General features: G+C 47.4%; 1 protein-coding gene across 1 annotated transcript in view; it reads left to right on the plus strand.

Moving 5' to 3' along the window:
- Positions 1–15,227, plus strand: part of ATP11C (ATPase, class VI, type 11C) — a gene marked incomplete at its 5' end in the record, with an annotated part of 35,223 nt that overhangs the window by 14,683 nt on the left and 5,313 nt on the right. Inside the window, 15 exons of the mRNA XM_008943524.1 lie at positions 174–335; positions 530–687; positions 1,586–1,657; positions 2,523–2,596; positions 3,267–3,370; positions 3,969–4,150; positions 4,700–4,963; positions 5,312–5,486; positions 6,196–6,298; positions 7,349–7,494; positions 7,878–7,937; positions 8,984–9,111; positions 11,505–11,640; positions 13,624–13,689; positions 14,471–14,574. Of these exons, the coding sequence (XP_008941772.1) occupies positions 174–335; positions 530–687; positions 1,586–1,657; positions 2,523–2,596; positions 3,267–3,370; positions 3,969–4,150; positions 4,700–4,963; positions 5,312–5,486; positions 6,196–6,298; positions 7,349–7,494; positions 7,878–7,937; positions 8,984–9,111; positions 11,505–11,640; positions 13,624–13,689; positions 14,471–14,574 (1,934 nt within the window). The remainder of the gene's footprint in view (positions 1–173; positions 336–529; positions 688–1,585; positions 1,658–2,522; positions 2,597–3,266; positions 3,371–3,968; positions 4,151–4,699; positions 4,964–5,311; positions 5,487–6,195; positions 6,299–7,348; positions 7,495–7,877; positions 7,938–8,983; positions 9,112–11,504; positions 11,641–13,623; positions 13,690–14,470; positions 14,575–15,227) is intronic.

Here is a 15,227-nt window from a genome sequence, read left to right on the forward strand (position 1 = left end):
GGCCCTATGGGGCACCTGCCTGTTTTCGGAGGGCTGGGTTAGGACAGCAGCAACATACTCCTCAGCACTGGCATGGAGACAGTAAAATGCCCCAGACTCTCTGTTTCTGGGGGCTCCTTCCCTGGTGCATGGGGTGGGGGGGCCAACGAGGCAGCCTGCCTGCTTGCTTCCAGGTGGAGTACGTCTTCACGGATAAAACGGGCACGCTGACGGAGAACAGCATGGAGTTCATCGAGTGCTGCATAGACGGGCACAAGTACAAGGGCTGCGTGTCGGAGGTGGATGGCTTCTGTCAGACAGATGGACCCCTGAAGTACTATGGCAAAGCAGAAAAGGTAAGAAATCTGCACATCAGGGACTGCTAGGGCTTCGTGGTCTGCGCCTGCCTGGGTAGATACAGCAGAAGTTGGGAGGGGGTGTTGGGTTTTTTGGTTATTGTTTGTTTTTTTTTAATTTTAAAACATCCATACCCCAAAATCACAACCGAGTGCTGTGAGGTGGTAACGAGCCCTCCCTCACTCCTGCCTAGAGCCGGGAGGAGCTGTTCCTGCGAGCCCTCTGCCTGTGCCACACCGTGCAGATCAAGGAAGCAGACCAGGTGGATGGGCTGATAGGACATCCAGAACGCAAGTACAGCTACATCTCCTCCTCCCCAGATGAAATTGCGTTGGTGAAAGGCGCTGAAAAGTAAGAACCTGAAGATGTTGGTGTTTTAAATCCCTCTGTCTGGTGGGAGGGAGGTGAGGGTTATCTGAAGGTGACAGACCCCTTTCCCTGGTCGAGACTGTAGTTCTCTCTGGGAGCACTTTGTGATACCAGTGCTGGGCTTGGCCCGCAGCCCTGTGAAGCCATGCGAGCCTGTGGGTTTAAATGAGCTCTCTGAAAGGGATGCTCTGCAAAAGGTCTGCCCCAAGCAGCTTCTCAGGAGGCTGGGGTTTGAACTCACTGCTGAGAGCAGCCCCAAGGTACTGCAGTGCTTGGCTGGGGCAGAGGCTCCTTTGCTGGAGCCCCCATGGGCATGTTTTAACCCCCAAGAAGTGGAGACCAGTTACAGTGTGCACATTGCAGCCAGATTGCCTCCTTGGCGTGCAGTGGCAAAATAATAGGATGGGTTACTTCTATGTGACCCACATTTGAACCCTGTCAAAGATGCTCAGGATCAGGTTAGATGGGGCTTATCAGCCCATGGCTGGGGAGTTGGAACTAGATGGCCTTTAAGATCCCCTACAACCCATACCATTCTATGATTCTGTGCTGTTGCCTGCCCCTAGGTGTCAGACAGAGGGTGTTGCAGCTCTGTTTACTTGCTCGTGGCTTGTAGATCTGCTGGAGACCCAGCTGAATTGTGTCCAGAGGCTCTTGGTGTTTGTGTGCTGTGGTGCCCAGCTCTCTGGGTGGTGGGAGCAGTGCCAGGACATCATAGCAGGCTCTGCATGGAGCAAGCAAACATCCAGCCAGGCTCTTTAGCCTGGGCTCACTAACTTCTTTGCTCTCCTCTACAGAAGGTGAAACGAGAACATTGTTAATGTATAATATGTGCCAATGGGTGTTTTCAATGTTGTTCTGTCCTTTTGTTTATTGACAGGTATGGTTTCACTTTTCTAGGACTTGAAAATGATTTCATGAAAGTACGAAACCAAAAGAATGAAACAGAAATGTAAGTGCTGCAGGGGCTGCTGAGGAATGGGGCTGCCAGTGCTGTGCCAGCTCCTGCCCAGCCTGGGGGACTGTAGTCAACGTGGCCAACCTGGCAAGGTCAAAGCTCTTCCCTGAGAGCTGTCAGACCCTGCTGGCCTGCCCCAGACCCCCTGCCCTTTGTACGAAGCACAGCACAGCAAGGTGCAGGCTGAAAGGCTGGCTTGCAAAATTCTGCTGTGGTTTTGGTGACGTCTAAATTCAGGTCCTTAAATGTCTGCAGTCCCTTGTGTGTATCCTTCATCTGTGCCTGGCTGTGCAGATGGCTCCTGGGATTCATGGGGTGGTTGCTGACCTTACAGACAGTGACTGGGGCTCACAGTGGGATACTGTAACCCTGAATTGTGTGGTATGTCCCTTCCCTAGAACCTTTTTATTCTACTGAGCTAAAAATAATTTGCATTTACCCTGTGCTCACAACCAGGGTGGACATCTGAGAATCAGTGACCTGATAATCCCAGTGCTCCCCAAGAATTTGCCTTCACAAGCAAGTTTCACTTCTCACTCTGTGTGTGGTGAAACTCCTTATTTCAATGCCAGAGCCCATGTCCCTGCCTGTGGCACGTGGTGCCCTGCTGCCTGCTGAGCCACTGCCCAGCCTGGGGGCTTGGGGTGCCAGAGGGGACCCCCACCCTCAGCCCCATGCTGGAAGCAGCACTGGAGGGTTTTTTTCACTTCATTTTCTTGTGCTGAAGCTGTAAAAAGTACATTGCCCAGTGGGTGTTGCAACGTGTAGGGTGTATTGATTTCTGCAGCTCGTGTTTAGTGATTTTCTGTCTTAAGTAGTTAATTTTCTTTTACTGAGTGTAAGCTTCTTTCTTTTTAAGGTACCAACTTCTCCACGTGTTGAACTTCGATCCTGTGCGTCGCCGCATGAGTGTCATTGTGAGAACCACCACGGGTACAGTTAAAATGCAGTTCTGCTCTCCCATACCTGTGTGCACATGGGCATAAATGTAAACCTCCTTATTCCTGTAACACAGAATGGCTAAGCTGTTAGGTTTTCTAAGCTGGTCTAGTTAAATTCTGTACTAGGGCTGGTTAGGATAGAGTTTAGCAGGTGTTGGAACAGCAGCAGGTAAGGGGAGGGGGCAGGGATGGGGACAGTTAGCTATGGAGAGCTCCTTGCTTGCCTTGTTCCAGCCTGAAGGTACAAGTGTAGTGGGGAAGTTGTGAGAACTTCCCTTGATCAGGGTGGGTTTTCATGGGGATAGCAGACAAAATTCAGAAGTCATCATCCTTCTCAAGTATCAGTCCCATGAGGCGTGGGATCCTGGGTTTGCTCTCCTTGAAAAGATTGCCGAGGCTTCTAAATAGGAAAAAATAAACTTCTTTTTCAAGCCTGTTACAGAAAACTTGCTCAGAGGCAGGTAGGGGCACCCGGTGTCCCAGCAAGAGGTCAAACAAGGTTTTGCCCAAGTAAAAGCCACTTGTTCTGGGCAGCTGGCCTTCTAGCAGCTCCTTCTCCAGTCCTGCCAGATTTCCTCCCTCTGCATCATTTGCTGGCTGTTGAAGCTGTTAAGTCTTTCTACACTTGTCAATGCTCTAAACTATTTATAATTTGCTTTTAGGGAAGTTGCTTCTCTTCTGTAAAGGAGCAGACTCCTCTATTTTTCCAAGGGTGCAACAGGAAGAAATCCAACAAACCAAAGTCCATGTGGACCGCAACGCTATGGTGAGCATGTGGATGGAATTTGGCTGTCTCCTGGGGTCAGAAAAGCCTTATTCCAAAAATAGGGATGTGACCTTGCTTTGGAGGGAAGTGTTGAAAATGAGTGTCACTTCGTGTTGTTTTGAAACCAGGCTTCTTTCCTTTTCTGTTTCTTTGGCTTCCACCTTTATTTGACTTTTCTTATACTTATATGGTCTTCTTCAGAGTTGTGTCCAAGCATGTCTCAAGCAAGTTAAAAATAAAAATAACAATAGCAGGCTGTTTTCTGCAGTGGAAGTGCCTGGTCCCAGTTGTGAGGACACCTGCTCCCCTCCCTCTCTGCAGGGTGCACTCTCTCAGCTCTGGTCCTCTTAGTTTCTCTCTGTCATATTACCTGCACACAGTAATCATAACCACAGTTACTCTGAGGGGAAGAAGTTAGTGTACAAACACACAGAAATTTGTCTTTTGACTCAAGCTAATGAATTGTCATTGCCGTCAGGGTCCATACTGACAGAATGCACTGATGGTGGAGAAAAGCACTAACCCTAAAGCAAGGAGCTGTAGAAAATCTGGTTTTAGGGCACTTGTCCACTTTGTTTTCTTCCCTTCCACCTACCAGGATGGCTACCGAACGCTCTGCGTGGCATTCAAGGAACTAACCCAAAAGGAGTATGACAAAATTGACAGACAACTCAGCGAAGCTAAGATGGCTCTGCAGGACAGGGAGGAGAAGATGGCCAAGGTTTTTGAAGACACAGAGGCAGACATGCACTTGATTGGGGCTACTGCTGTAGAAGACAGGTAAAGACATGACCGTCACCAGCAGTCCCTGAGTTTTCTCCCTGACGTTCCATCGTGGCCCTGACTGGCTGTGGTGGATGAGCAGCCAGGCAGATGCTGGAAGTGGCCAGGGTTGTTAATTACTCCATGGCACAACCAATTATGCAGCGCCCTAGTTGCTAAAATTGGCCAGTGTAGTAGGAATTAGGATTTATTAATGAAACTACAGAAATACTCACACTTCTGGAGAGTGAATTAAGCACGCGGCGTTAATTTGCACATCAAAACAAATCCAGTTTCTGGTGCAGTTATAGTAACTGCCTGTGAAAATTAAACTCTTACTCCTGAATCTTTAAGTCTCACAGTATAAAGTGGTGACTTTTTTGGGGGGCTGAAAATAAACAAATTTGGATTGGAGACTTCTAATCCTTATTCCTGTGGTAATGATCTCTCCAGCATGGGGAAAGTCAACTACCTCCCATCAAGCTGGTATCTCCTACCTGTGAAATAAGGGTTCTGTGGCTGAAGTGTGGGCCTGCCTGAGAAGTGTTGGTTTGGTTCTGCTCGTAGGCTGCAGGAGCAGTCTGCGGAGACGATCGAAGCCCTGCACGCAGCCGGCATGAAGGTTTGGGTGCTGACAGGAGACAAGATGGAAACTGCCAAATCCACCTGCTATGCCTGCCGGCTCTTCCAGACCAGCACCGAGCTGCTGGAGCTGACGGCCAGGACGGTGGGAGAGAGTGAAAGGAAGGAGGATCGGCTCCATGAGCTGCTGATGGAGTACCACAAAAAGCTGATTCAGGATGTCCCCAAAAACCGGGGAGGCCTGAAGAGGTGAGTGAGCCAGAAGACCCAGCCTGTGTGTGTTTCGGCTGCAGATGCAAAGCTGGTAGAGAAGCAGCACCGTGCTGTGACCCTGGGGACTGGCTGCTTGCAGACCCTGTGGCTGGCTCCTTTGCTTTGCTTCTCTTCTCTACTGTGAGCTGGTTTTGAGCTTAGTTACACAGTTCCCTTAGTGACGGCTGTGTGTTAAATCCAAGCTTTTCAAAACTGCTGTGCCCCCCAAAAGGGATGGGAAAATTAATACAAAATCAATTTCCTTTCCACTAAGATGATAAAGCAGCTAGATGGACTTCTAAAAGACTGACTTTTATTTCAAACATGTTTCTTGTTGTGTCCCAGAAGCTGGACGTTGAGTCAAGAGTACGGCCTGATCATAGATGGCTCGACACTATCACTGATCCTCAACCCTTCTCAGGACTCCAGTTCTAGTAATTACAAAAACATATTTCTACAAATCTGCTTGAAGTGCACTGCAGTCCTCTGCTGCAGGATGGCTCCTCTGCAGAAAGCACAGGTATTCACTCTGCTTTTAGCTGTGGGAAACACATCATCAGATGATGTCATGCACTTTTAATCTGTTGGCTGGGATTTGAAGACCTGATCATCCTGATCAGCTGGGACTTCTCCAGGGTGTATGTAAGCCTTGTCTGAGCTGGAGAGTGTCATAGAAACACACCAGTCTTTCAAATCTGAGTGTAAAACCTTTGTTTAATATCCTTGTGGGAAGGCACAAACTCATCTCAATTAGAAATAAACAAAACCCCCCATTTGTTCTTTTTTTCCTTTCCAAATTCATCAAGTGAAGTCCGTGACTTCCTCAGGCCAGCTGGGGAAGGTCTCCAAGCCAGATAAGCGCCGTGTTTCTGTCCCTCTTCCACGGGAGGGTTTCCTGCCCCCAGAAACACAGGAGAGGTCCCACCTTCAGGGGAGCAGGGGCTGGCAGAAGGGAAGGGCAGGATCCTGTTGCTTGGGATTTGTTTTCAAATACTGTCCTTCAGCCCTGTGCAGCTGGATCTTGGCTTGTGCACTGGTTGGTGACTGTGAAGGAAATAACGAGGGATTTTGTTAATCTGAGCTCTCTGGGTGTTATTTTGCTGCTGTAGAAGTCTGACTACTTGTCCTTGGGAGCTCTTGCACGTGGGACAGTGGGGGGTCTCTGGAGAATTTCTAATTGAGTTTTTGTTTTCTGCTGTTACCCTTTTTTTTTTTTTCAACTCTTTTAGATTGTGCGAATGGTGAAGAACACAAAAGGGAGCCCAATAACCCTCTCCATAGGGGATGGTGCAAATGATGTTAGTATGATTTTGGAAGCACATGTTGGAATAGGTAAGACCCACAATAGCACCCATCTGACACCTAAGACCTGTCTGCTGTTGCTGGGCTTCATTGTTGAGGAGCAGTCAGCATTTCTGATTGCACATGGCTGAACTAATCCCACTGGAAAATGAGGAGAGTTTGCTGTTGCTTTCTTTGGAGGCAGGGCTTGACTCCAGATAAATGCTTGGGATCCTCATATGCTGCTTGCCTTTGATAGTACCACTCTTATCAGTGATGAAAGGCAGTTTGTGTTCAAGAACTCTATGGCCAAATTCAAGGTGGTAAAGGTTGCTTGCTAGTCAGAAAATAAAAGGGCACATGTAGCAAACTGATGGATGATTTTTGGCAGTTGCTGTAAAGGTGGTGCAATGAAAATATCAAACTTTATTAGGGGTATCTGGTCACAGCTGCTAGTAACGCAACACTGGGGACTTCTGCCCTGTCCCTGTGACTGAGATCAGGCTGGAAACTATCCTCCTTTCTGCAGATTGGTGTCAGAGATGTGGGAAAAGCTGGAGATTTTTGTAATGCTGCTGAAGAAGAGCAGACAGAAGAGAAAGGGCAGCCACTCTTGCTTGGGGCTGCTGGAAATGCCACGATGCCCTCTGATGAATGAGGTCCCAGTGTGGTTCGTTGGGATGTGGGGCTTGAGTGAACAAAACTGTCTTTCTTGAGCTCAGCTCTGCAGGGATGTCTTGGGAGGCTGAGCATCTGCAGTGAAATAACTAGGCTGTGTGAGATGTGGGCAAGCCCGTGGGGAAACCAATTCTTTATCTGTTATCAGGTTTGTTTAGACACTCTTCACCACACTCGTACATAGGAACTCGGGCAGAAACCTAAATATAGCTTAAAAGCCCCGGAGGCAGGTCTGAGGGTTGTGGAGCTGAGACCACAGCGAGTCTTGCAGCACACGAGCGTGGTGTCCTGGGGCACTCGAGGTGCCAGTGCGACCTTCAGCGTGCCTTGAGACACTGGGGGATGTGGACAAACCCAGAGGGTCACATTGGGCCAGGTTCTGGTCCCTTAGGGATTAACCCCTTGCCACACTTCTGTCCCCAGGTATAAAAGGCAAAGAAGGACGCCAGGCTTCCCGAAACAGCGACTACGCTGTGCCAAAGTTTAAACATTTAAGAAAATTGCTACTAGCACATGGGCATTTATATTACGTGAGAATAGCACACCTTGTACAGTATTTCTTCTATAAGGTAAGGGGGTGTGCAGCTTGTTTCTTTGTACTATGGGGTTTTTTTGACAATAGGAAAAACAGTAAACAGGAAAAAAAATCCATAGGGTTGTTCTGTAGCTCTGTTTTCCTTCCTTAGAAGAGGCTGTGTCTCTGCCATGTGCCTGTCAGTTGAAAACAGTGCTTTCAGGGGAATGGGAGCATGACTTTCTTCCAGTGTCTTCTGCAGATGCTAACTGCTTCTTGGATTAATTTTGTGCTTGGTAGAAAACAGTGCCCTAACTTGTCTGATATTGTAATATCAGACTCTAGTATCTGATAACAGAAAAAATTGTTCGGATTTAGAATGAGACATCAAGCACTTCCCTGCTAACTGCTTGCTTGTTTGTTTGTTTGTTTCCCTAGAACCTTTGCTTCATTTTGCCACAGTTTTTATACCAGTTCTTCTGTGGATTCTCACAGCAGGTAACTTCCAGTAATGTGCCTATAAAGCCAGGATAAAAAGCAAGTGGCACAATGAGACTTCCTAGCAGAGACCTGGCTTTTGGTGTCCTGTCCCTTCCTCACCTCACTGACCCTATTGCTCAGCATCATATCTGGAGCATAATTTTAAGACCATAACTGAAAAGAAAGAAATCTGCTTTCTTTTCTCTCCCATCCACCACCCATAAATACCCTTCCTAAAGTAATGTGAGAGGGGTTTAGCTGGTTTGTCAGCACCTGATTTTGGCCCTTCTGCTGATGTTTAGAGAAAATGTTTTCAAAGGCTTCCTGATCTTTTCTCCTCTACTGCATTGCCCTGCATTAAAGCTGTCTCTCAAAAGGAAGAACAACTTGTTCTTTTATGATAGCATTTAAAAAATGACACATGATGGAAGTCATCAGAGCCTTGCTTAGTCCAAGTGAGTACCAGAGGGACAGAGTCATGTGGTGAGTGGGTTCATGTGCTTGGAGACACAAGAGCTTTGGATTTTGTGTCAGTTTATGGACCTATGTGTCTATTTGGGCTCAAAAGTAACAGTGAAGAAGAGTAAATGATAGGGATAATTCTCTGCTTGTCTTTGTAGAACCACTTGCTATTAAAAAAGAAAAAGAAGAAGAAAAAAAAAAGAAGCTGTAGTTCCTCTAAAACACTCTGGTCTTTAGAGAATCACAGGAGACATCAAGTATATTAATAGAAACAGTTGAACAAAAGCAGCTACATAAAAGCAGTGATAAGGGCTGTGTAATCATAGTTTTTCTGGGGAATGAGCTGGAGATGAAACCAGCCAGTTACAGAAATTCCCAGTGGTGGGAGCAGGGTCCTGGCCATGCAGCATGCAGGTGCCCTGGGCCCCTGGCATTGCACAGAGCATGACCCCTGCCACATGAAGCCATCCTGTATGGCTGTGACAAAGGGGTGAAGCTGTAGGGTATGTACAGAGACAAGGGCTGGAAGCTTCTAATCTGACTGCAGGGAGACTTTTAAAATGGAATTTCAGTCTCATTTTACCCTTTCTTCCTCTTTTAAGCCACTGTATGATGCTGCTTATCTTACCATGTACAACATCTGCTTCACATCACTACCTATCCTGGCATACAGCCTCCTGGAGCAGCATATCACCATCGACACGCTGACCTCGGATCCTCAGCTCTATATGTAAGTAGCTCTGGACTGGGTTGGCCTCCTCACAGCTTGGTTAACCATGGCTGAAGTTTTGCTGGTGCAGGAGTGTGAGCAGGTTTCCACCTCCCTTACCGATGATGGGCTCACTATGAACTGCAGAAAAGGCTGTTTCTGTTCCTGCTGGCTCTGCTGCTGCTGCATTAGAGCTGAGCAATGGCCTATTTACTGCCTACTTCTACTTATTTATGCTCTCCAACAGTATCTGGTCTAGCAAATTGCACTGCTGTGTCTCCCTAGAAAAAGAACTGTACATGGGATTCTTCATCTGTAAGGAAAATCAAGCTGTGAGTGTGGCCAGACCATTCATTCATGTTAGCTTTGAGCCAGGCAGCATGAGCCAACCACATGGTAGAGCACGTAATGGATGGAGGGGAAATGGAGCTTTCAGGAGGAAAAAAGATCCATTCATTTTCAGAAAGACAAATGCTCCTGAAGCCCAGCTCAGGCAGGTAGTTTCTCAGCTGCTTTGAATGGATATCCTCCCTCAGGCTTCCTCTCCACAGCCCAGATCCCCATATCAGAGCCTGTTACTAGGGAACTTTGCTCCTTGAGCTGTGCATTTCAGAGTTTTTCTGCCACATTGAAGAGGAGGCTGCCTTCCCCTGTTTTGCTGGCTGCTTTCTCTCCTTCTTTGGTTGCAACTGAAGGGGCTCCAGCCTCCCATGGAAAGGAGGATGCTTCCCATCTTCCCCACACACGTGCTTGGGAGCAGCCCTTCAGCAAGGACCGAGGAAGATGATTTTGGGGTGAAGCCCCTGTACATGCATCACTGTTGTCAATTCTCCCTGCACAGAGCCCAGGTTGGGGCTGCTCTGGCCACTGCCCTGTGCAAGCCCTGTCACCATCATGTGATGCTCCCCAGCCATGGAGGAGCTGTGTGGCACAAGGGCGATGCCTTTGCAGGGACAGCCAGGGGAACTGGCAGGTACCTAAAGATAGTGTGTGAGAATTGCCTTAGGTATAGGAAAAAAACAGCAAATGCAACAGGGACTGCAAGGCTGGGAAGGGGCTTGGGTGCTTTTGAAGTAAGTACTCGGATCCCTGATTGATTAGACCTCTGTGTTCCCCCACTCATATGGCAAAGTACCATGGCATGTATTTTTAAGTAAATTAGTAATTGAATATTATACAACTTGGGCCAATAGCAGCAGGTCCCTGTGTGTTCACCTGACATGCTGCCTGATCTCTGGGGGCTGTCCATTGAGGGAAAACAGATTAATTGTGCAGGCAGATAGTTTGAATATTCATGACTGTGCACGTGTTGCAGAATGCAGAACAGCTGCTGCTCCTCTGCTGTGGGAAGTGCTGAGCTGCTGCAGTGCAGGTCTCTAGTCTGAGGAGCTGCAAAAAGCCTGTTTACGATGCAAAACAGACGTGTTTTCTCTCCTGGCAATAAAACCCACTTACAGTCTGGTTTATCTGTGCTCCTTACTGATACCCAAGCTGCAGTCTGTTAGAGCATGCTCACCACACCCTTGTGTATAGGATTCAATAGGATTTTGTTTTGGAAATTCCATTTACAGGAGCCTAGTGCCATACCAGTTCACAAGGAGCATCTTGAAAATGGATGAAAATCTGAAAATGGATGTATTGCTTTAATGGTTAGGAAGGAAAATGGGAAAAGAATGGGGATTTTTGGGTTTGCTGTAAACTTGCTTTTATCCCCCATCAATCTTCAGATTTTAAAGAAATCTGGCAAAGAATGATGCAGGAAACTTTAACTCCTTCCTGCCCTGGCAGCCACTTTCTGCTCACAAGGCTGTGTGCAGAGCTCTGCCCATAGCACATCCATTTGCTGCTGCTGCCTCTGTGCCAGATCCCATCCTATATTCAGCCGAGAGCATCCTGCTACAGCCCCCATGTTACAAACACCCACTGTGTGATTCAGGGGGTTATTTTCAGCCTGTACAGAAAACTGCCACTTCCAGAAATGGGATTTGCAGAGATTTTGTCAAAGGGGGAGTTAGTGCATTCAGCAAAAAGAATGAAACACACCATGGCTCTGCTGCATCCCATACAGCTGCTCTTTAGCATGGCCCTGGTTGAAAATTCAGTGGTTAATGTCAGGTATGGAGGTGGTGCTGGGGCTGTGAGAGAGGCTCAGGACAGTGTTACAGCTGTTGACTTTGGGCTGGCTTAGATTTTAATCCAAGTTACCTAGAGGAGAAGCACGAGGAGGACAAAAGAAATAAATATGCTGAACCTCTCATGATTTCTGAATTTTCAGCAGCTGCATCTGGCAGATGTTTGTGTCCTGTATGCTGGCAGGTGCTGATGTGTTTTACCTCCTTTAGCAAGGGCTTACTCCAGAGGGGCTTTGCAGCACATCCTAATGGTGATCTTCTTGTTGCTCTGTCTCCTGGCAGGAAGGTTTCAGATAATGCAATGCTGCAATGGAAGCCCTTCCTCTACTGGACCTTTCTGGGCGCCTTTGAAGGACTCGTGTTTTTCTTTGGGGTTTATTTTCTTTTCCAAAATTCATCGTTGGAAGATAACGGAAAGGTAACGGCACCGCAAAGCCAAAGCTGAATGTTTCTCCTGTGCACTGCCTCTTTTATCTGCCTGGCAGGGAACATCTACATGCTTAATCTGTGCAGTGTGTTTGAGTCTTGTCCCACAGTCCAGCCTTGCTTATGGTGTGAATCTGCAGCAAATGCTTGAAATGGAACGTTTTCCCAGTCACCATGGAAACGGGGCAGAGCTGGTTGTACTCACTGGGTGAAATAACTAGTCTCACACACAGCTTTATTCCACCCTGGTGAGCATTGCACAGCACTCTTACCCCCTTTTGTGTGGTGCCAGCCACTGGCCCAAGGCAGGAGCAGTGCCCGACCCTCCCACCAGCCTGCCCTGTGAAGTTCTGCCCGTGTTCCCCGGGTTACGAGCCGCTGACTTAGCCTACCCTGATGAGCTGTTTGCTCAGAGCTGCTGCAGGGCTGCTGGCCTGCTGGGGCTGCTGGGGGGCATGACTTCAGCCACTCTGCTCCCTTTGCAAGGGGGAAGGCTGGTGCTGGGGTGTTGCTGCCATGTGGAAGCCAACATCAGCTAGCCCTGCTGTCAGACCAAGTGGGCTCCTCTTCTTCTCCCCGCTGTCTGCTTGCTCGTGCCTCTTGTGTCGGGACAAGCGCTTACACCACACTTGAGCGGGGTCTGGGAGCTGCTCCAGCTTAACTTGCACAGAAATGGGGAAAAGATTGATTTTTATTTTTAGGTTTTTTCCTTTTTTCTTTTTGCTGGTTAAATGAGTCCAAGAGCAAAGCATTAGTGTAGTGCAGCTGCCACGTGTGATGGCCTGTGCTGTCTCAGGATCCTTTCCCCAAGGGGACGTGCAGCATGTTTTCAGGTCTCAGCTGATAGAAAAATTCTTTACAGGGAAAAGAAAAGTTTGATTTTTATTTTTGGTTTTTTTCCTTTTTTTTTTTTTTGCTGGTTAAATGAGTCCAAGAGCAAAGCATTAGTGTAGTGCAGCTGCCACGTGTGATGGCCTGTGCTGTCTCAGGATCCTTTCCCCAAGGGGACGTGCAGCATGTTTTCAGGTCTCAGCTGATAGAAAAATTCTTTACACCATCATTTGTGACCCTTGAAAATACCTTGGGTTTTATTTTAGTGACTTATGCTTGGAGAAAAGCTGGTGAAATTTAGGTATGTATATGCATACGTTGCATCAATGCCAACATTTATGGCCTCAGCTCTATGTAGCCAAGCCCCTGTGTTGTAGTTTCAGTGCTTTTCTGTATTTATAGCCATTCTGGTTGTATTTGGATAAAACATGAAGCACTGATACATTCTGCCCGTGCCTTCAGAGGTTGAGTCTGCGTGGCACTAAAATGAGACCTGTGGTTACATCCTGTTTTGTAAACCTGTAAGAACTGCTGCCAGCAATTGTTCATAATATCCATGTCAGTTTGATTGACTCCTTTTTCGCTCCTATTGACTTTAGTGTTTGGGTTTTTTTTCATTTTTTGAAAACTTTTACATTTCATTTTCTGTTTTAATGTATGCATTCAGATCTTGACAGCCTTTGGTAAGCATCCCTCCCATTCATTGCCATCGGTTTGGATTATAGACAGTATCTGCTTTTCTTTGTTGTGTGTAGTCACTAGTATCCACAAACCAAAAAACACCCGTTGGTGCGTTCTGCAAATGGGGCTGAAGCAAGACGATGAGCAGAGCTGTTGTGAGAAAGCAAAAAACTGAGTAAATTACCCAGAAACCTTGAAATACAGATGCTCCAATGAGTTGTATCCTTGATGGGCATTGCTGTTAGTAGGAGGTTGTCCCTGTCACCGTCCCAGCTCTGGGTGACCCGTCCGTGTGGCACTGCATGGCACAGGGTAGCGTAGCGGGCGGCGAGTCTCTCCGGGCATCAGTCCCCCTTCCCATCCTTCTTCCACTCCCTGCTTGCACCCCCATCCTCATCGTCCTTTCTGTGCCTCTCTGAGGAGATGGACCAAGGTGCCTGTGGCAATGTAAATTGTTTTTCAGATTTTTGGGAATTGGACCTTTGGGACGATTGTTTTCACCGTGCTGGTGTTCACTGTCACTCTGAAGGTGAGGATCTTATTGCTGTCATTTTGCACTCTGTAAAATCATGCAGTAAATGTGTTGAAGATGGTGTTCCTATGACATTTTCCCACCACACTTAAATCTTCCCTTATTCCATAGAGGCAGAACTTGTTTGTTGATCGTTGTCCTTTGTGTAATCTGTGGTCTGTATTCCTGGGCTGGTCTGTAAATGTTTTTGTTATATTAATTTCCTATTTTTTTGTCTTCTTTTGAGAACTCCAGTTGGTTATGGTTAATATTTTCCTCACTCTTTCACCCCTTGGCATTCAGCTTTGGCAAGAGGAGAAGAGCAGTAGAGAAACCTGTGTTTGTCCACCTTGTTTCAGACACAACTAAGCACCAGAGGGATCACAAAAGCACATCTGTCAAATAATAGCAGCAAATCCACTTTGTTTCACAGAGCTTTCCAGAACAAACAGTTTGCATAAGACCTTACAAAAGGTCTTTTATGTTTGGTTCAGGACAGCAGGTGGTGGCAGGAGACAATTACAGTCCTCGTAACCTTTAGATATTGCTTTCCTTTAGCATCAGTGGTTGCATCAAATTTATTTTATTAAAAAATGTCAGTTACAATTAAGAACTCACTGTCTCCCTGGCTGACATTGTGCCAATCCGTAGATACTGAAAATATTTTCCCTGGTGCACATATTCAGAGAGGTGGCTGCTTGGAGAGCCTTCAGCCTCACTGTGAAAGCAGTCTGAAATTTCATATAAATGCAGCCAGATACACTGTGCAGCTAATGCCTGTTCTTTTTTTTCTTCACAGCTAGCATTAGATACCCGATTCTGGACATGGATGAACCACTTTGTGATTTGGGGCTCCCTTGCCTTCTATGTGTTTTTCTCATTCTTTTGGGGAGGAGTCATTTGGCAAGTATCTTTTTCTTTCCGTGGTGCTTTCTGAGGGGAGTACCCAGCCCTGGCTCTGCAGGGGACGTGGCTGCAGCACCCCCTCTTTTGGGCTGTCCTGAAATTTGTGGATGGCAAGGTGTGCGCTGCCATCTGCTCCGTTCTCTGCCAGGGAGGGAAGGGATGACATCTCCATCCAACACCCACAAAAAGCTGGTGCTGCAAGAGGGCTGTTGCATGACGAGATGCCTCCAAGGAGGTCTGTCAGCCTGCTGAAGGGACAGCCTGAAGCAGACAACACCCTGGTTGCCATCCAGGTGCTCAGCTTTGGCAGGAGGTGTCTTGCTTTCTGCCCACGGGGTCACTCGTGGTGCTGAGGCCCCTGTCTTCACTGGGCTGTTCGGGGCAAATATTTCAGGATCTGTTTGTGTGTATGGATGGGAACGAAAGGAAAAATAATTGATGGTGGAAACCCAGTGATACCAAAGGATAAAACAAATGAGGCAGATGCAGAGCAAGAGGACCTGGTGTTCTGGGGCAGCTTAAGAGGGAGAAGTAAGCAGGAGGAGGCACAGATCCTGCTGCTGAAATCCTGGGTCTGAGCAGGAGAAGAAATTCTCACTGATTTGAGTGCAACCAGGATTTTAGGCTTAATGTCTTGCAAAAGCAGGCAA

This window comes from Merops nubicus, unplaced genomic scaffold (assembly GCF_000691845.1).
Source record: "Merops nubicus isolate BGI_N331 unplaced genomic scaffold, ASM69184v1 scaffold22967, whole genome shotgun sequence".
NCBI classification, from domain to species: Eukaryota; Metazoa; Chordata; class Aves; order Coraciiformes; family Meropidae; genus Merops; species Merops nubicus.